The 20915-nt window shown below is 38.3% G+C and overlaps 1 protein-coding gene across 2 annotated transcripts in view; it reads left to right on the top strand.

Annotated features, from left to right (window-relative positions):
- The first annotated feature begins 948 nt into the window (after window positions 1-948).
- Window positions 949-20915, top strand: part of LOC139939287 (nuclear pore complex protein Nup205-like) — a 34936-nt gene continuing 14969 nt past the window's right edge. For both annotated transcript variants that reach the window (XR_011786281.1, XM_071935040.1), the window contains exons 1-22: window positions 949-1005; window positions 2955-3097; window positions 3529-3700; window positions 4003-4122; window positions 4687-4871; window positions 5361-5592; window positions 6028-6195; window positions 6542-6654; window positions 6827-6889; window positions 7561-7677; window positions 11813-11938; window positions 12692-12842; window positions 13242-13453; window positions 14378-14560; window positions 15026-15283; window positions 15895-16077; window positions 16338-16585; window positions 17273-17393; window positions 18075-18330; window positions 18968-19225; window positions 19870-20025; window positions 20648-20746. Coding sequence is in view for 1 of the 2 variants with exons in the window: in XM_071935040.1 (XP_071791141.1) it covers window positions 978-1005; window positions 2955-3097; window positions 3529-3700; window positions 4003-4122; window positions 4687-4871; window positions 5361-5592; window positions 6028-6195; window positions 6542-6654; window positions 6827-6889; window positions 7561-7677; window positions 11813-11938; window positions 12692-12842; window positions 13242-13453; window positions 14378-14560; window positions 15026-15283; window positions 15895-16077; window positions 16338-16585; window positions 17273-17393; window positions 18075-18330; window positions 18968-19225; window positions 19870-20025; window positions 20648-20746 (3592 nt within the window). In the remaining variant the exon portion in view is untranslated. The remainder of the gene's footprint in view (window positions 1006-2954; window positions 3098-3528; window positions 3701-4002; window positions 4123-4686; window positions 4872-5360; window positions 5593-6027; window positions 6196-6541; window positions 6655-6826; window positions 6890-7560; window positions 7678-11812; window positions 11939-12691; window positions 12843-13241; window positions 13454-14377; window positions 14561-15025; window positions 15284-15894; window positions 16078-16337; window positions 16586-17272; window positions 17394-18074; window positions 18331-18967; window positions 19226-19869; window positions 20026-20647; window positions 20747-20915) is intronic.

Genomic DNA, 20915 nt, shown 5'->3' with positions numbered 1-20915 from the left:
TGGTTCATTCTTGTTTCAGAAATCTTTGAAAAGTTTGAAAAGGAATTGAGGGAAAACCCCCAAAATAATCATGGCTGAGCGGTTAAGAGCACTGGACTCTAGCTCTCAGGTGATCAGCAAATTGTGGGTTCGAGTCCCAGTCTTGGCACTTGTGACCTTTAGTAAGATACCTGACAATCATTGCCTTGTCCTTACAGCAATAGGTCTCGTGTACTAGGATTGGTAGCAGTGCATGTAAAAGAACCCAGAACACACTTATTGTGAAAGAACAGGGGCTAACCCGAAAGTTTTGTCTTCAGACTTCCTCAAATAGGCTACAAATAATCACTTATGAGGCATTCTTGGTATCATCACCACAATTATTGAGTGCCTAATAACAATTAAAAGAATTGAAGTTGGGTAGTTTAGCGTCATTAAATGGAACATTGTTACAGTTTTTGTATCTTGCACAATGGTTTTACTATCATCCTTCATAGTTGCACTTAAAAAAAAAAAAAGGTTTCAAATGATGTGAACATTGTTATTGCAAAATAAAACAAACGAGTCCAATGTGCACATCCCCTCTCCCAAAACTGTTTTCCCCTTCTTGCACTTAACTAATTTGCTTTTAGTTAGGTTCCTCAGTTAAGCTGCTCCTTTGTCGTGTGCAAAAGTTCTGCCCAACAATCAACATTTATGTAATAAAAAATAAATCTTATTTCCTATATTTTATAGTGTTGTGAGGCACCATACAAGAAATGTGTTTATTTGTGTTGTAAATTTTCAATAAAAGGGAACAGACAACTCAAAACTCTTTTTGGTAATAAAACTAAAAGAAAACCCCACAACTTTTAGTGTCTGTCTTTTCGTAGGGCGCCCTCTTTGACAGCAAAGTAAGAGTTTGGTACCAATCCATGTTCGTAATGTTAAAGTTACGGAAATAAGTCAAGGAACCATTCAATAAAGTAATTTTGACCGACATGCTGAAAATTTGAAAGATGGCGGACAGCAAAGCGCTAAATCTTGGTGAGTAAAACATTGTTTTAAATTTACGTTTTCTTGTGTTAGGTTAAATATGGTGTGGTAAACTGGACGTAGCCGACCTTCGCCAATCTCCTACTATATTCCTATCATAATTGTGTTTTTGAAATGTACCTGTAATTAGTACCAGGAATGCAGTTGTTCGTGATGATTTTTTATTTTATATTATTTAGTTTTAGGGCCTTAAAAAAAATATATAAATTATAAAAAGTCAATCAAACCCAACAAGATACACATACACTGGTGGCAGGTCCCATTCTGGTGCCGTGGTGATTTATAATATTTTAGATAGTTTATCTTATTTCAGGCCTGGATACTTCACGGAGGCAACGAAGGCGATTGCATCTGTGTCCCATCGTCATTGCCTTGTGCCCTTGAAATTGAATTGATCCAGTACAAATTTGCAATTTCATCATAGGGTGCCCTTATTTACCAAGAAGAAAATGCCTAGGTGCCCTTGCCCTTTCAAAAATGAAGCATACAGCCCTGTTATTTTGTATCTTATTTTGTATAACTACTTGCTAAGTTGTTCTTTTTATTTAATTATTGTTCTTTCTTGTGCTCTTGTAACTTTTTAGTTTGTTTTGTAGTGGTCAAATAAATGATAGTTGTAATAATAATAGTATGTTACCAACATTAAGTTTAACATTTTCAGGGGTCGCATTTTCTGTGATATTAATTTTATGAATTATTGAGAGTCCATTTTGTGAAACTCACACAGTCACACACTGCTCACGAGACACTACCTTGTTCGGAAGCTATTTTATTTGCCGATGAGTCAGATGCAATACAAAAATACAATACAAAATTTACAATTCAATACAACTTTATTGACCCTGCATGGAAAATTCCGTTCAATTGGCCTTTTTTTTTGGGGGGGGGAGGGTAAGGTTGGGTGATATCAATTTATTTTATTCACGATATATCGCCGACAATACATCGCGATATTCGATATAATCGCGATAAATTAAATTGGACATCATCAGTCTTCAAACTCCCAGTGAAATTTGTAGAAGAGACAGTCATAGCATAAGAGAGGTGTTCTAATGACCTATTCTTCTGGTTTTACTCCAAACCTATGGGGTGCAAGATCTCTCAGCTTGGAAATACATCGTGATGTTGCGATACTTAATCGATATAGCGATATCGCGATATATTGCGATGTATCAATATTTCGGTTAAAACCAAATCGATCCGATATCGAAATCGTTTCCAAATTAGTATCGCGATATTTGATAATATCGTGGTATCGCCCAAGCTTAGGGGAGAGGGGTTTACATAAATCAAAGCATACTCCTAGCTAGTCCTAGAGGTTTGTTCCGCTGTCGTAGATAGCAAAAATCTCATAGTTCTAGAAGTACATAAAACTAACGTTACATAAAACACACCAATAATGAATCTTGAATTAAATACCATGATGTACACATGTAAGTTTAAGTTTTTAATGATAAGTTAGTTTAGAGATAAGAGTGTAGCTTAATAAGTCAAGAAGTACTGTCTTGTGCAAAAAATATTTGTAATGCTATGAGCATGTGCGACAAAGCAAATTTCCATGTAATATGAACAATAATTTAGGGAAAAAAAAAAGGAAAAAAAAAACTCAGCTTTTCTTTACTTCTCTCTACGGATTTGTTAAAGAAAATTTCATGCATATTTTGTAACTCTTCATGGAGTTAACCGATAACAATTTGCTTATACCCACAAGTCAAAACTGAAATCACATAGAGGCTCTGGCAAAAATTGCCCTGGTCTTGGCTTTGATGCCCCTTCAAACCTTTCCCAATGGATTTCCCTCTCAAAATTCCAGTTGCTGTTTTTAAGCTTTCTGTCATTTTCTCATGTTCTGCATTTTCTTGTCATGTCATGTTTTGTGTTTTGCATGAAATTAGAATGAACATTTCTCACTATTTTTGTTTCTTCTTCTCTGCCTGCAGGAAGCAATCTTTGGAGTCCATTTAAGGATCTTTTACGTACCGTCCATGCTGCCCTATCACAGAAGCTTCCTGATGCTTACTATGAATTAGACGCCGCCATTCGGAAACACAAACCAGATTTCCTTTCCCTTCTTCAAAACCCGGTAAGTTTGTTGCTCCTTTGTAATAAAATACATTGACAGGGCTCAAGTTTTACACTGGGCTGAAGGCCTGGAGCCAGTGCTTTCAGTGTCGGACCAGTACACTTTTGACAGGACAAGTCCGGTGGTCTTTTATAACTCAACATTTGTACATCACCGTGTGATATCCCCTCAGAGACAAATTATTTTCAAATGTTGACTCAGAATCTGAAAAACTCCTTTCAATTCTATTGAGTGTTGAAGTACATACATTCAAATACTTAATACCCCCAAAAAGATAGATGAAATTTCTCTTGTGGTACTTGCCTTATTGTAATTACTGTTCAAATAAAACAAAATAATCTACCATATCATTTCAAAAACTGGAGTTGCAATGATTCAAATAAACTTTTGGTTTTAAGAACACCAGTCTTGGTTTTTAAATTATTTCTCAGGCCAAGAATGTTCAGCACCGAGCTCAGATCCAGAAAGCCGATGTCACTGGAGTGGTTGTCGAGGGCCAAACGGGCAAAAAAACTTTACCCAAACAGTTCATTGAGGAAGCACTTCTCATCAGTGATCTGTTTGACTTGAACGAATATGCTGCAGTGGAACTCTTACTCTCTGGTAAGCTATCAATCTTCCAGCCATGTTGCAAATCCACCAAATTTATTCCCTGGATTTTGGTGGGGTTAAATGAATTGAATGCTGCAACTGCTTTAATCAAGCATGGTGTGTCGTGGCCGAGCGGTCTACTGCATCAGATACAAGTTCTAACTCTGAATCATCAGAGTGTGGGTTCGAATCCTGGTCATGACACTTGTGTACTGGAGCAAGACACTTAGCCATAACTGCTCCTATCAACCCGTGTGTATAAATTGGAATCTGAAATATTGATTTTGAAGTTGCGATTTTCTCGTTTGTTTTAGGAGAGCAACAGCAGCCCCATTTTCCTGGTTTAGCTCGTGGTCTTGTTGCTGTTCTCTTGTACTACGATGGACGGCGGAGTATCGTCAATGCTTTACAGCTTCTGGTCCAGTCACGCAAAGGTTGGTTAGCATGACAAACCTTATTTGGATAGTTTTAATTGTTTTAATTGCAGTGATTTTTTTATGTTTCATATTTTGTATAAATATGACTTCAAATGATGTTAAGGTGTTAAATGCAGGATCCTTTATAATGAGATCCTATCGCATTTGATGGTCAATATGTGGCATGGTGTGCCCCCTTCTTTAATTGTGTCTTCATCAGGTTCTGGAGTCGCAGTCTTAACACTTAAGCAAGAAACTTAACCATTATTGCTTATCCTTCTGAAGGGACGTATAGACATTGGTCCCGTGTGTTGTGTAGTGCTTGTCAAAGAACCCAGTTACACTTATAGATCAGAGAATGGGTTTGTTCCAGTGTTTCTGACAGTGGCTGATGAATACATTGTAGTACCTTCATAAACTCTTACAAAGTGTGGCATAAATGGGTGTCATAATTGACAAACTTCAGAATCCTGTCTGGAAATAAAACAATGATAAGTACTCAGAGAGACTTGTAGATAAAGCAATATATAAAAACTAGTTAGTATGATTCTTACAAAAGAAAATGTTTTTCTTTCCACTCAGGCCGCACATGGACTCTTGAACTGGATGAAGAAGTGTCGGACCTGACCACTCGCTTCACTGACCAACTCATCCAGGAGGGCCTGATGCATAAAATCCTCAAGAAACTTCTAGAAAGCGACGTAACTAAAGAAATGGAAAAGTTGGGTCAAGCGAGGGCTCTAGGTGATGCAAAACACAGATTTAAGGTAAGTTTTGCATATGTTAATTCTGTATGGTTGTCTTTACAAATGTTGTATACATATCCGTCATATATCATTATAACAAGGTCCGCCTGACTTGCCTGTTTGCCTTGAATTTTCAGAGGTCTATGTGGGAATTTTTTAGGCCTGATACTTCATGGAGGCAATTGCCTCAGTTGCCTCTGCACATTGCCTTGATGCCCCTTGAATTTTTTAATAGAAATTTACATTTCCCTTTATTAAGGCATGCACTTTACATGATTAACAAACATCGAAATATGGACTAGTGAAAAAGCTGGCTGAATACAGAAATGGCAAGCTAACTATTTCCGCTAGCTAGTCGGTGAAAAAGAGAAAGGCGAACCCTGCTGACAAGAACAAGTCTAACACATAGTGTGACCGCAAGCCATATCTCACCATTCAATGCCTCAAAACACATTTATTTGCTGTTGCTTAAAAAATCATCAACCATCAACCTCATTCTCATTCTAAAAGGTATCTGAGATGCTGAAGGAAATCAGGTCGTCTCTCTCGGAGTGCCTCTTTGCCTGGGCGTGTCAGTCCGTCCCAACAAGACAAGATACTACCCTCCTAATCACCCATCTAAGGAAACACTCAACGCTCGAGACTGATGGCACAATGAGTAATGTCACTCTAGCTTTACTCATGGCGTGTCTATACTGCCTCGATGTGGGAACACTCGACAGCTGTCCGGAAGACCAAGATGGTGAGTAGTAAAGCTGGCGATCGCACATTCACTGCCACTGTATCCAAAGAATGGAACCATATCGCTTCTTTTATTAAAGCAGCAAACTCCACAGACCAATTTAAAAAACTCTTAAAAACATACCTCTTCCCTGCATAGTTAACTTTGCCTTTTTCCTTTCCTTATTCCTTTCAAACATTGTTTTGTGCAAACACTGTGATATAGTTTGCTATTGAGAGCGTACTAAATACTAGCTATTTTTAAGGCATTATGGGATAATCCCCATTCAAAATTAGTTCTTTTATCACTAGCCCTTTTCACACTGTATCTCTTATCCTTGATAGAGCGCCCTTTGCGTTAATCCGGAGGTAGTTGGTTCAATTCCTGCTCCAGTCAATTTTTCTTTGTTTAATTCCAAAACGAAATAAATAAGTCTGACTTTGTTTCCATCACCAGAGTCGACCAAGAAGTTACCCATCCTTAGAGATAAGCAGTTTCTTCCAGACCTCCACCAGCTGATAGTGAACGACGACACCAAATGGAAATGTCCTGGAATCTCGGCAGTTCTTCGCTTTGCCTGGGCCCTGACACTGAGGAATATCGCTCAACAACCAGAGACTGCTAGTGAGTACTTGACACTATTAAAAAAATCGTATTCGTCAACAACAAAAAGGTTACAGGGACTGTCCAAGTTACCTCTTTATAACAGGAACATTGTTAACAGAGGGCAGCAAAACAAAGAAATACATGAAGCAGAAATGAGATTTTTGATGTTAGATGTACTCTCTTTAAGCAGAAACTTTTTGTATACTATCCCAAAAGAAAATAACTGGAGAAGACAAAATTGAGTACTTAGTTAAACCCAAACCCTACCAAGGACTATATCAACTTTGGGATGACTAGGGTTAATTGGAATTTTTTGAATGAAATAACTACTTAATGAAAATTTTGTGTTCCTTTTTTTTTTTAGTGATGCAAGATTTAATCGAAGAAGATGAGTCGGTCATTGATGAAGCAATCAAAGATAACGTCTTCCGCTTTCTTAAAGATGCTGTGGTTTCCTCCAAGAACTTCAACCAATCGGTAAAAAAATAACAATCACAAGGTTTTAGGAAGGCGTTGTTATATTGAAAGCACTTTGATACATGTTTAAAATAACAAATTATATTTTTATTTATTATTGTGTAGGCTCTTTTTACTGTACATCAATAATTCAGAAATAAGAAGTTTTTTTGTAATTTGTGTTTTCTTGTAGGAGTTCTGTGCTAGAAGACTTCATAATCTGCTGACGGATCTGATCGTTCAGATGCCACTCAAGGTAAGAGAGAAAGACAGAGATAAAGGTGTAACAGTTTCTTTTAAAGAAGTAGAAGTAGTTTTAAGTTTTCAAAATTTCAAATATTTTAAAGAAAAACCGGTACGGAAGATTATAAAAACACAAAAATATTAAAACATACAAAAAGTTTTGCAAGTGTTTTATATTATCAGATTGATTATTTTTAGTTAAAAAAAAATTTGGTGGAGTTTGTTAAGATTGATTTTATAACGCATCCATATTAAAACACCTTGAAAGGTATACAAACTGTGAGGTGGTGCACTTTGCTGCTAGACACACCGGGACAAACCCCCTTCCCTATACAATAAACCCCTTGCGTAACGTGTAACGCTACACTGACGTGCACGTTTTCACGCACAAAGAACAGCTATCGTCCAATCATTTGCCTGCTTTGACCCCAGTGAGGGCGCTTTTTGAGCAAATGACGTCACATGCAAGGGGTCTCTTTAGCATGTGTGTCTGGGTTCTTTTACGTTTATCACATGACTTACTGGACCAGCTTAAAATTTAAAAACTTGCAGTTAAAACATAATTGAAATCCTGTAATAGTTCAGATTAAAATGATGTATTAATTTAAGGTTTCAGCTTTCAACGGAAAGATTAGCAGTCAAAATCATGGTTTGATTGTTTTTGTTTTGTTTTTGCTGTTATAGGTTAAGGAGATGCGTAACCGTGGTGATGATGTCGGACGTCTACTTATTGCCCATGAGAGAGAAGGAGTAGAGCTAACTTCAAGTCCACCGATGTACTTCAAAGACTTCATGAAATTGGTAAGACCCCTACTAGGCAGGGAATCTCATCTTGGAGAGGGCAAAGCTATTTTGTAAAGGGCACTTCCAATGGACTATTTTTTAAGTCCATGGGAAACTTTTGAAGGGATAGGTCATAATGGAAGCTCCCATGGCCTCCGTGTAATTTCAGGCCTGCCCTACCTCATGGTAATGTAGTCTTCATTAGTCAATGGTTGATCAACGAGCTTTAGAACTAGGTTTAAAATCCATCAAGTCCATGGAAATGTCAATATGAATCTTTTAGATGGTTTAAAAAGAGAAAATGGTTTTATTCAAGATACCATGTAACGTAGTTTTTTAAATTGTCTTACAGTAAGACAATTTAAAAAACTAAAAAACAGCAGTGAGAATGTGTTGTGACTTTTACAACGTTGGTGTTAGCGTACCCAATAGATTCCAATGGTGTCCTGCAGTCTAGACACCCACCAAAGAAAGTTGACCAATCGGTTCAGATCATTCTTCATGTTTCTGAGTAGCTCTAACTTTACTACATCTGTTTTTCTGTCTGTTATTAGTTGGGTACCCTTTATAGCAGTGATCCTCATGGTTTAGAGTTGACTCTAACTTAACTACATCTGTTTTTCTGTCTGTTATTAGTTGGGTACCCTTTATAGCAGTGATCCCCATGGTTTAGAGTTGACTCTAACTTAACTTCATCTGTTTTTCTGTCTGTTATTAGTTGGGTACCCTTTATAGCAGTGATCCTCATGGTTTAGAGTTGACTTTAACTTTACTACATCTGTTTTTCTGTCTGTTATTAGTTGGGTACCCTTTATAGCAGTGATCCTCATGGTTTAGAGTTGACTCTAACTTTACTACATCTGTTTTTCTGTCTGTTATTAGTTGGGTACCCTTTATAGCAGTGATCCTCATGGTTTAGAGTTGACTCTAACTTTACTACATCTGTTTTTCTGTCTGTTATTAGTTGGGTACCCTTTATAGCAGTGATCCTCATGGTTTAGAGTTGACTCTAACTTTACTACATCTGTTTTTCTGTCTGTTATTAGTTGGGTACCCTTTATAGCAGTGATCCCCATGGTTTAGAGTTGACTCTAACTTTACTACATCTGTTTTTCTGTCTGTTATTAGTTGGGTACCCTTTATAGCAGTGATCCTCATGGTTTAGAGTTGACTCTAACTTTACTACATCTGTTTTTCTGTCTGTTATTAGTTGGGTACCCTTTATAGCAGTGATCCCCATGGTTTAGAGTTGACTCTAACTTAACTACTCTGTTTTTCTGTCTGTTATTAGTTGGGTACCCTTTATAGCAGTGATCCTCATGGTTTAGAGTTGACTCTAACTTAACTACATCTGTTTTTCTGTCTGTTATTAGTTGGGTACCCTTTATAGCAGTGATCCCCATGGTTTAGAGTTGACTCTAACTTAACTTCATCTGTTTTTCTGTCTGTTATTAGTTGGGTACCCTTTATAGCAGTGATCCTCATGGTTTAGAGTTGACTTTAACTTTACTACATCTGTTTTTCTGTCTGTTATTAGTTGGGTACCCTTTATAGCAGTGATCCTCATGGTTTAGAGTTGACTCTAACTTTACTACATCTGTTTTTCTGTCTGTTATTAGTTGGGTACCCTTTATAGCAGTGATCCTCATGGTTTAGAGTTGACTCTAACTTTACTACATCTGTTTTTCTGTCTGTTATTAGTTGGGTACCCTTTATAGCAGTGATCCTCATGGTTTAGAGTTGACTCTAACTTAACTACATCTGTTTTTCTGTCTGTTATTAGTTGGGTACCCTTTATAGCAGTGATCCCCATGGTTTAGAGTTGACTCTAACTTAACTTCATCTGTTTTTCTGTCTGTTATTAGTTGGGTACCCTTTATAGCAGTGATCCTCATGGTTTAGAGTTGACTTTAACTTTACTACATCTGTTTTTCTGTCTGTTATTAGTTGGGTACCCTTTACAGCAGTGATCCTCATGGTTTAGAGTTGACTCTAACTTTACTACATCTGTTTTTCTGTCTGTTATTAGTTGGGTACCCTTTATAGCAGTGATCCTCATGGTTTAGAGTTGACTCTAACTTTACTACATCTGTTTTTCTGTCTGTTATTAGTTGGGTACCCTTTATAGCAGTGATCCTCATGGTTTAGAGTTGACTCTAACTTTACTACATCTGTTTTTCTGTCTGTTATTAGTTGGGTACCCTTTATAGCAGTGATCCCCATGGTTTAGAGTTGACTCTAACTTTACTACATCTGTTTTTCTGTCTGTTATTAGTTGGGTACCCTTTATAGCAGTGATCCTCATGGTTTAGAGTTGACTCTAACTTTACTACATCTGTTTTTCTGTCTGTTATTAGTTGGGTACCCTTTATAGCAGTGATCCCCATGGTTTAGAGTTGACTCTAACTTAACTACTCTGTTTTTCTGTCTGTTATTAGTTGGGTACCCTTTATAGCAGTGATCCTCATGGTTTAGAGTTGACTCTAACTTAACTACTCTGTTTTTCTGTCTGTTATTAGTTGGGTACCCTTTACAGCAGTGATCCCCATGGTTTAGAGTTGACTCTAACTTAACTACTCTGTTTTTCTGTCTGTTATTAGTTGGGTACCCTTTATAGCAGTGATCCTCATGGTTTAGAGTTGACTCTAACTTAACTACTCTGTTTCTCTGTCTGTTATTAGTTGGGTACCCTTTATAGCAGTGATCCCCATGGTTTAGAGTTGACTCTAACTTAACTACATCTGTTTATCTGTCTGTTATTAGTTGGGTACCCTTTATAGCAGTGATCCTCATGGTTTAGAGTTGACTCTAACTTAACTACATCTGTTTTTCTGTCTGTTGTTAGTTGGGTACCCTTTATAGCAGTGATCCTCATGGTTTAGAGTTGACTCTAACTTAACTACATCTGTTTTTCTGTCTGTTATTAGTTGGGTACCCTTTATAGCAGTGATCCCCATGGTTTAGAGTTGACTCTAACTTAACTACATCTGTTTTTCTGTCTGTTATTAGTTGGGTACCCTTTATAGCAGTGATCCTCATGGTTTAGAGTTGACTCTAACTTAACTACATCTGTTTTTCTGTCTGTTATTAGTTGGGTACCCTTTACAGCAGTGATCCTCATGGTTTAGAGTTGATTCTAACTTTACTACATCTGTTTTTCTGTCTGTTATTAGTTGGGTACCCTTTATAGCAGTGATCCTCATGGTTTAGAGTTGACTCTAACTTTACTACATCTGTTTTTCTGTCTGTTATTAGTTGGGTACCCTTTATAGCAGTGATCCCCATGGTTTAGAGTTGACTCTAACTTAACTACTCTGTTTTTCTGTCTGTTATTAGTTGGGTACCCTTTATAGCAGTGATCCTCATGGTTTAGAGTTGACTCTAACTTAACTACTCTGTTTTTCTGTCTGTTATTAGTTGGGTACCCTTTACAGCAGTGATCCCCATGGTTTAGAGTTGACTCTAACTTAACTACTCTGTTTTTCTGTCTGTTATTAGTTGGGTACCCTTTATAGCAGTGATCCTCATGGTTTAGAGTTGACTCTAACTTAACTACTCTGTTTCTCTGTCTGTTATTAGTTGGGTACCCTTTATAGCAGTGATCCCCATGGTTTAGAGTTGACTCTAACTTAACTACATCTGTTTATCTGTCTGTTATTAGTTGGGTACCCTTTATAGCAGTGATCCTCATGGTTTAGAGTTGACTCTAACTTAACTACATCTGTTTTTCTGTCTGTTGTTAGTTGGGTACCCTTTATAGCAGTGATCCTCATGGTTTAGAGTTGACTCTAACTTAACTACATCTGTTTTTCTGTCTGTTATTAGTTGGGTACCCTTTATAGCAGTGATCCCCATGGTTTAGAGTTGACTCTAACTTAACTACATCTGTTTTTCTGTCTGTTATTAGTTGGGTACCCTTTATAGCAGTGATCCTCATGGTTTAGAGTTGACTCTAACTTAACTACATCTGTTTTTCTGTCTGTTATTAGTTGGGTACCCTTTATAGCAGTGATCCTCATGGTTTAGAGTTGACTCTAACTTAACTACATCTGTTTTTCTGTCTGTTATTAGTTGGGTACCCTTTATAGCAGTGATCCCCATGGTTTAGAGTTGATTCTAACTTTACTACATCTGTTTTTCTGTCTGTTATTAGTTAGGTACCCTTTACAGCAGTGATCCTCATGGTTTAGAGTTGCCCTTGGAGTATTGGTGCACACCAGAGAGCAGCCCTTCCGCAAGTGCTACATATATCTCACAGCAACGCCAGTCTCCTAGACAGGTATGGATTACTATATTAACCTTGTCATAGTTAGTCCAGGAAAACCAGTAGATAAGTATTGCCGGGAGAAGGATTGTTAATTCACCTTGTTAGCAATTGGGTGTCGGAGAAACCATGGGAAAAGTTCACAGTGCCTTCCGTTGGTTTCAGTAAACTCTTTATCCGAAGACGTCAGGACGCATTGAACCCATCTTGAGTTAGGACGAGTTACTTGCCTAACTCGAGATAGGATTAATCCTATCGTTTTGTGAAATCGGCTGCTGGGTTACACTTGTTTACAAACAGCAGAGACTTATCGCTATCTCTTGGAATGCATTCAGGGTGGTCTCATTATGTCTTACTAAAATCTACTCTACACTATACATCTTAGTAAAATACAATGACCCCTAAACCTTCTAGATTGCTCCACAAATCCAGTGAGACTGCAGAACTCTCAGCAGGGAACATTGGCATAGAGCATGCCTTTAGTGCATCAGATATTTGTGTGCCTTTCAGCGAGTAAAACCATGTCTCTGGGAAGTACAGTCTGACGGGAATCCAACAAAAAATTGACATGTGAGAATTGTTGTTTGACTACCTGTCCTGGATTAATGTTGTCAAGCCCCCTTAACAAACCTTAAAAGAAGTCTAGGTACAAGAGACTGCACCTTAGAGTTGACATAAGCTTTGTGGTAGAGTTAAAGTGTTGGATTCATTCTCAACTTTACAATATTGCACACAAAACAGCTAATACATTGACTTTTGATCTCCTAGGCAAGCTTGTTCAAGTTTATCCGAATGGCTGGTGATTTGTTGCCACCATCTCTGTATGTTTCCTACATGGAGATGTTATGTGGTCTCGCTAATGGTGAAGAAAGTGCTCATCATTGCTTCAATCTCTTAAAGATGAACGGCCTTGGAGCAGGTAAGGAAACTACTTTCACTCTCACCCAATCTCATCCATGCCACTGTGACGATTAGTATAGCATACAAGCAGTGCTTGAGTTTTACACTGGACCACAGGGCCGATGGCCAGTAGTTTTAGTGTGAGGCTTGTAAACTCATGAACGGACAAGTCCAGCTGACTTGGTTTTTTTTAATTAATTATAAGTCAACACTGTGTAATATCTTAAACAAAAACAAGTTAAGTTCATACAATTCAAAAGTTGACTATTTTGTATAATTATAAGCCCCTTGAGACGCACGTACATAAAACATTCCATAAAAAGTAGTTATACTATTATTATTAATCAAGGTTTTACTGGAGCTTGACGATAACTATTTTTATTTCATTGATAATTGTAAATCAAAAATTAATTTCCAGGTGGAAGTGGCAGCGCTGTGTCCTGGGATCACTTCTTTCTCTCTATTAACCGCTACTACAACACCCTCCGCCATGAGGTGACTAGTTCCCCCCATCATGAAATGGCACAGCCCCACTCCATGCATAGGTATGCTGTTAACAAGGGGATCACTCCACAAGAGATGGAGGGGTTGTTGGCCGTGCTGAAGTTGACGCAAGTTGTTGCTAAATGGGTATGTTCAACCAATTAGGACTGTTACGAAGACAAATCCTTTAAACATAAAAATCATATGCTATTCGATATTGTAAAATTTGATTGTAACAAAGTATGTAGTTGTTTATAGACCATGTGACATGTGACATAAGATGTTTACAAAAGAGCCACAAAGTCTGGACTTCCTGCAAGAACAGCTCTATGGAAAAACACCAAATCCAACCTGATATTTAATGGAGATGGTACTGTCCGATTTTAATCAACTTTTGATACAAAAAAAAGTGGGCACATCTCAAAAAAAGTTCAGCTGCTATTTCTGTAACTGTTGAATTTATCAGAAAATGATAACACAAAATTGAACGTTTCCCATAGGACCATTCTGGTATCATCGCCTGTCAGGAAATGCCATACAATTTACAAGGTCAATCTTTTTGTTAAAGGTTACAAGGTCTTTTTTGTTTCAATACTAGGAAAAGTTTCCGTATGGCGCCACCACTTTTTCATTCGATATGAAATAATATAGTATCTACTTTACCTCAATGAGATATCCCTTTTTGTAAAAATTAGTGAAAAAGTGGTGGAGCCATATGGAAAGTTATCCCAACACTTGAAGCATACCACTCAATCTATATTGCTTTAGTCCAAATGCCTTTTGTGTTGGGGTCAGTACCATAAGCCTTTTTAAGGTATGGCGGACGTGATACGCCGCGACTACTGCCATGCTCACCATGTTGGTGGTCATTAGGTTTACGTGTAATCGCCGCGTCGCCTAAAATGCGCACTTCACTGAATTTCTATGGTCAATACGCACAAATTTACCACAACTTTCCAGTGTTGTAGCCATACCTCAAAAAGGCTTATAGAAATGTCTATTCATAAAACGGGTGGTGTCTTTATTTAAAACATAATTCGTCAATTTTGTATATGTTTCCTCTAATTAAAGGATGACAATGCAAGGATACTGCTGTGTGAGAACCAATCCTGGCTCCCTCTTGTCTTGCTTATGGGTTTGCTCAGCTGCAGTGTACCTCCAAAGTTGAAAGGTCAATGTCTACGTACCCTTGCTACATTAGCACAGTCTCCAGAGGTTGGTGCTATGCTCTGGCAGTCCTTAGAAGTGTCACAGGTAAATCATATTCAGTTACTTATAAATTATAGGGTTTTTATTCAAGTATTTTTTGTCTTTTGCCCATTTTGATTTAGTCAATGCATTGGAAGATCTTTGTTTTTTTGTCAGGATAAAGTTGGCAAATGATGTAACAATCCAGATATTCCACAGGCAGTTTACTCTGGTGGGATTCGAACCCATGACCTTTGCAATTCTAGAGCAGATGTCTTCCACTACACCACACAAAGTGAATAGTGCTTCACACATTGGTGTATCAGTAAAACACAAGTAATATTTTGTATCCCCAATGCAAACTTAACATCTATCATAATCTGTCTTGATATCATTATCTGTTTTCTTAACAATCATCTTCAGATCATCCCCACAGTCCTCCCTTGGATCCCCCAAATATCATGCCTGGTTATCCCCAATGCAAATTTAATGTCTATTATAATCCGTCTCAATATCATTGTCCGTCTTCAGATCATCCCGACAGTCCTCCTCCCTGGATCCCCCAGCTCCGGGATCCCAGTCGAACTAGATGAGATAGAATCATCCAATGAGGAGTACCCTTTAACCTGTGGCTTCTTGGAGTTAATAAGTACCTTAATGAATCTACCGATACCAACGATGCTTGGTGCAGGGTACAGGGCGCCTGGTTTTGATCCTTACCTAGAGTTCCTGAGAGATACCGTGTTCTTGAAGTACAAGTGGAGAGCGTATAGAGACCCTGGGGAAAAGGTATGTCAAGGAGATTTAAAAGTAAGATAAGAATTAACTATTAATTGTAAACTTGCAGGTACAACCATGTGAAGAATCTGTTTTAGAGGAGTGTTGGCTTTAAAAAGAGCTGTTGTGTTCGAGCAGTATACTCTTCTCGTCTTCAGGAGAACATTTTTTCTTCGGCTGGAGACGGATTGCATCACCATGATCACAGAGCATGTACAATCAACTATTTGTCAGGTTCTTATACTTTAAAAAGAATTGGCACTTGTATAGCCCCCCTCGCACCAACCTGTACTTTAACTTGGAGACTGCTGAAGTTAGTAAGAGACTAAGAGTTAATAGATGGAAATTTGCATCGGGGATAAAGAATATTAATTTTGGTTTTACCCATATACATAATCTCGGTGGTCTTGTTGGTAAGACACTACTCTAGAATTGCAAAGGTCGGTGGTTCGAATCCCACCCAAGTAATATGTCTCTGTGATTTGTTCACAGTACTGAGTATACAGTGCTAACACACATCGGTGTATGGGTTAAACCAAAATCAATAGACTAAGAGTTGTTATCAGCCCTGTTATGAATTATTGTTCACCCCTGAATTCTTGTTTATTTTCCCCCTCCTTCAGTGGGAAGTAGCGGCTGGTGTGACTTCAATCTTCTGTAAGATTCTTCAAGACTACACTCCACAGCCTCAAGACTTTGTAGATCATCCTGTTGAGATTCAGGGAGGTGGGGTGGGCGTGGCCAATAAGCCCCCTGGTCATCATCTCATGGTGCACATGTTGAATAACAGCGCCATGCTCAAACTGGTAAGTCAACCGGAAAAACTTCACTGCATGTTTGTACAATCATGTGCTTAGGTTATTTAATAAATGACTGGTTTCATTTCATAAACCGGTTAACATTATTCACTACTATAAAGCTTACATATAGGCTAATTGTGTACGTCCCATGAAGGTTTAGACAACTTTTCGATTTCTCATTTCATTTGTTTTACATGGGTTAGAGTTATAATGGTTCATTATTTCAACTGATCAATTAGCAGTAACTTTTGTTTCTTTTTGTTTAGGTTCTTCAAGTAATCGACGAGGTCACCCAGCTCCTAGACCAGTATCGACCCATTCCGGGCAAAGCCAACATGGAGAAGTGCGCCCTCATGTGTCTTCAGTTGGTTCAGTTTGCACTAGAGAAGCAAGACGCATTCATTGACCTGGTTAGATTGCAGGGGTCAGGGGTCATGGTCAGCACAATGGATGAATTGTTAATGGCAATCAATCCAAGAACAGGAGACGCTGACCATTTGGTCAATATTGCAAAGTGAGATCATTTTGGTATTTATAATTTTTTTTAAACTTTGCTCTAGTCAAATCTCACTCTGGTTGACTTTTCTTTGTTCAGCCCAGAATCAAATAAAATTTACCTACTTGGCTTCCTGTGTGTTTTATTAATTTATATTTGAAACAAAAGTTGCCTCCACTTAAGGTGATCCCCTGGCTGTCGCTTCCCAGTTTTTATCTTAAACACCAATTAATGGTTGTATAGTTTCAGACTGGGACCCCTGAACCAAAATTTTGACCAAACAGGCATGTTAATCCGGAGGTAATAATTCCAAATCCCACTCTAGTAAATTGTTCTTTGTTCAACCAAAAATAATTAAAATTTACCCAGTCAGTTTCCCTTTTGGTTTATTACTTGATATTAAAATATTGTTATGGCATTTACAAAGATTATCATAGTTGCTGTTTTTATTATTTGGAAAAACACCCATGTAAAAATGTTGTATTTAAAAGCACGCTGTTTCAAATCATGTACCCACTGGCCGTGGGCAAAACAATAATTTGTGTGATTCAATTTTTTTAGGTTCAGAAATCTATTACTGCTCAAAGCTTTTGATAATCTCTTACATTGTGGCTATCTGCTATTTTGAAGGTAGCTGTTGATAAATCTCATACATTGTAAAAACCATTGTATCCATGAAATATTATATTTCTTTGTGTCCCTCAGGTTTGTAACCCACAGCGATACCCATGCTGCACATGTATTGGCAAGTACTAAAATATTACATAGTACAGTCCGAGCCTCCAACATGCAGGCTGAGATTGTAGGACTCTTCACTGCAAAGCAGGTAGGTTATTATTAGGATATACCGGAATTTGTGACTACAGCTACGGCTAGGGCTGTTACTAAGGGTGTTGCTAAGGATGTCCTATACTTCAATGCATGATGATGTGTGGATCCATCGGTAGCCTTGGGCTTGGTGTGTTCTGCTCAGTACTATTAATATAAAAGTGACAGCTGAATTCGATTGTTACAACCAGAATTCAGGACATTGTGTTTACATGCTAACAATTGTGCATGGGGTTTTACTATTTTTTACATGACTCGCACAGATTTTGTAGATTTCATAAAATTTCTTTTTACATAATTTGGAGCTCCTAGTAAATAGTGTTTACCCCAATGTATTTTTTGTCAAAAAGAAGCAATCATTTTTTAAGATGTCTCTATGAATGTTGATATTTTCACCGCCCCTTATACAAAAACCTGTAATTAAAAAACGAAACAGCTGATTTCGGTTGCTTCAACCAGAATTAGGGACAATGTGTTTATATGCTGAAAATTCTTTATGTTTTTTCACCAACTCACAACAGATTTAGTCCAAATGTTCGTAGGTTTGCAACTGTTTGAGATTGATAAACCCTTCATTTCATGATCGGTCTTTCAAATTTCTTGTTACTAAAGTTTGTCTTCTACAAATAATACTTGCCAAAGAAGTGAAAGAAAACAAAATTCTGCCTTTTTTTAAAAGGATGTACGTACAAATCTCTTGCGTGGATTTGTGGATTGCTTAGAGACAGATGATCCTGAAGATTTTGAGTCTGAGAATCCATCATTAGAGACGGACGTCATTGAGGAAGATGCAGCCAAGATCCGAAGCGATACCCGCCTGGTGGTCATGCGTCTCTTACTCTATTCCCTAGAGCAACCGACTCCAAACCTTGCGCACTTCCTTCTCGGTTATGAATATCGCAAACCGGCGAGTAAGACCAATCTTCAAGACCCAGGTTCGTATAAAGGGGAACAGTCAAACTTATGTGCATCTGAGGGAACGTCTCAAATGTCTGAATGGTTGTAATGTTCAAAATGGATCGGTTAGGTATTCCAGCAGATGCACATAGATTGGTCTGTTGGACTGCAAGAGTGATCCAATTTAGAATTTTATCACGCATATTCCAGGGATGTGAAATTCCAGACTTCAAATCCTGCTATTGTATTTCCTTTACTAGTGCTGAGTATTCTATTCCCAGAAGCTCCTTGAAATCTATAAGTCCAGGAGTAACCTAGAGGTGCAAAAGCGATCATTTAAACGTGCCTTCTATTATTTAGATCCTAGTTTCAGACCATTTTGTCAGTGGAAACTCTCATCCCTGATATTCCTTCTTGCAGGTACAAACATTTTTGGTACAATCTCTTTTGTGGGAGTGTTTGCACTGAAAATAGCCAATGTGGTTTTGATGTTTTAAAAAGTATCTTCTCTTCTGCTCTTCTTCAGGACAAGTAACTATACTGTTCAAAACATTGAGACCACACCAACTCTTCACAGAGCCAACACTCTTCCAAAAAGAGATTTACAAATGGTTGTTCTTGCAAGTTTCTAGTTAGAGTTACTTTCAACTCATGATCTTTGATTTCTCCCAACAGGTGTGCTTGGTTCTCCCCGTACCTGCCTACACTCCATCCTAAACATCCTGTCCCTAGACCGTGACGCAAACTCACGCTCCGGCCCATCAGCCATCCATTCCATGCCTCAGCTAGCCGAGCTAGCCTATGAGATGATTTATCGTCTCTGCGCTAACAGGGAAACATCGGATCCAACGATGAGGTACCTCAGAGCTTCACAGGATTTCTTCTACAGTCAGCTCAGACATGTGCCCTTCAATAAAGCTTCGGCATCTCAGAGTTAGTATGACCTTCATATGCCCTGCTATTGTCACACAATTCTTACTGTTATTTCTCATAAACCTTCTCATAAAGGTAGGGGCATACTTTGGTAAGGACCTTCAAAAAGGGTGTAATTCCTATCTGAAAGTCTCTTGTTTAAATAAATACGGTAATGGTAGTAAGCACCCTGCGAGATGATTTCATCTGAAACACACCCGTTGGTTGGAAATCAAATGTTGAAAAACTTGAGTCACCACAACTCACCTCAAGGCAAGTTTTGGAGATTTAAATTTCCATGGTGTCCATTTGTTGATGCAGCGGTCCGAGATGTGGTTGTACTCGCCGTCACCTCACTAAATATGGATGGATTCGTCCTTGATGTACTCGGCTAAAACTTTCACAGGTGACTTTGCTGTGGGTTTGAGTCTGGACAGTACTTGTGGAATCTTGTGGCATCGGCCAGTTCAGCAGGAGAGTATACCGATAGTAATAGGGTTCTAATCAGCCGGTTCTGGTGATTCTATAGTATACCGATAGTAATAGGGTTCTAATCAGCCGGTTCTGGTGATTCTATAGTATACCGATAGTAATAGGGTTCTAATCAGCCGGTACCGATAGTAATAGGGTTCTAATCAGCCGGTTCTGGTGATTCTATTGTTCAGGAAACATTGAGGAGAGGTTACTTTTGAATCAGCAATCCTGGCTCCTGAAGGCTGTAGCAACTGAGATCAGATTAACTGCAATTAATCGTCAACGTTCACATCTTCAGAGATTGTTAAGGCTTCTTCTTGAAGATTCTCCCTCCGTTCTATTTGAAGGTGAGTTAAAAATGCCTGGGGCACTTCTGTCTAAGTTTTTTGGCCAATATGACACCCTGCGTATTGGCTGTTCAAAGTCAGCGTATTGCACTATTTTAGCTGCTCTTATGTGCGTCAAGTTTGCTTAAAGATAAATTCGTTATCATGCACGTTGGTGGAATGCGGAAGTGTAGCAGTTCTTAATTCCATATGCAACTCGAATATGGGCGTAGAGGCGCTATTTTTCTTTGTATTCCACTCGCGCTTGTGCAATAACTAATAATATTCCTCAACCGCTAGACCCCAGAGCAGTGTCAATGATGCACTAAGACATAGCCTGAGGAGTTGACTGAGGATGCATTCGTGTTATCTGTTTGGGATGACAGAATTGCGGTCACTGGCTATAAACATTTTGCTGCCTAAGCACAAAAAGAACCCACGCACAACAAAATTATGCTTACCAGAATGAGGTTACCAGCAAAGATACCTTTCACACATACAATATTGACCGGTGTCCGGCATATTTCTACTTAGCCGAATTTTTTTATTTATTTTTTTATTTGGTGCTCAAGCAGCTCTATGAAATTTTCCTCTGATTAGATGTCTTCTGAAGTGCCTAATGATATATATTGTGTTCTTAAAGATGAGGGTGTAGAAGATGCTGGAGATGTGACACTCATCACTGAACGTGGAGCTCTTGGTTTAAGTGCAATGCAACAAGTAGGACAGAGTAGAGTTGCAGGTAAGTACAGGAATCTATTACCCGATTCTAAAAAAAACACTTTGTAAGGAGTAACTAATTACTAGAAGGCAAGATGTTCTTCCTACTATAGTCTGTTTTCTGATTTCTTTTGTCCTTGGAAAAATCAGCTTACTTGTTTTAAACGAGGCCTGAATTTTGTTTTACCTCC

The sequence above is a fragment of the Asterias amurensis genome, chromosome 7 (assembly GCF_032118995.1).
Source record: "Asterias amurensis chromosome 7, ASM3211899v1".
NCBI classification, from domain to species: Eukaryota; Metazoa; Echinodermata; class Asteroidea; order Forcipulatida; family Asteriidae; genus Asterias; species Asterias amurensis.
This window is presented reverse-complemented; position numbering and strand designations above follow the sequence as displayed.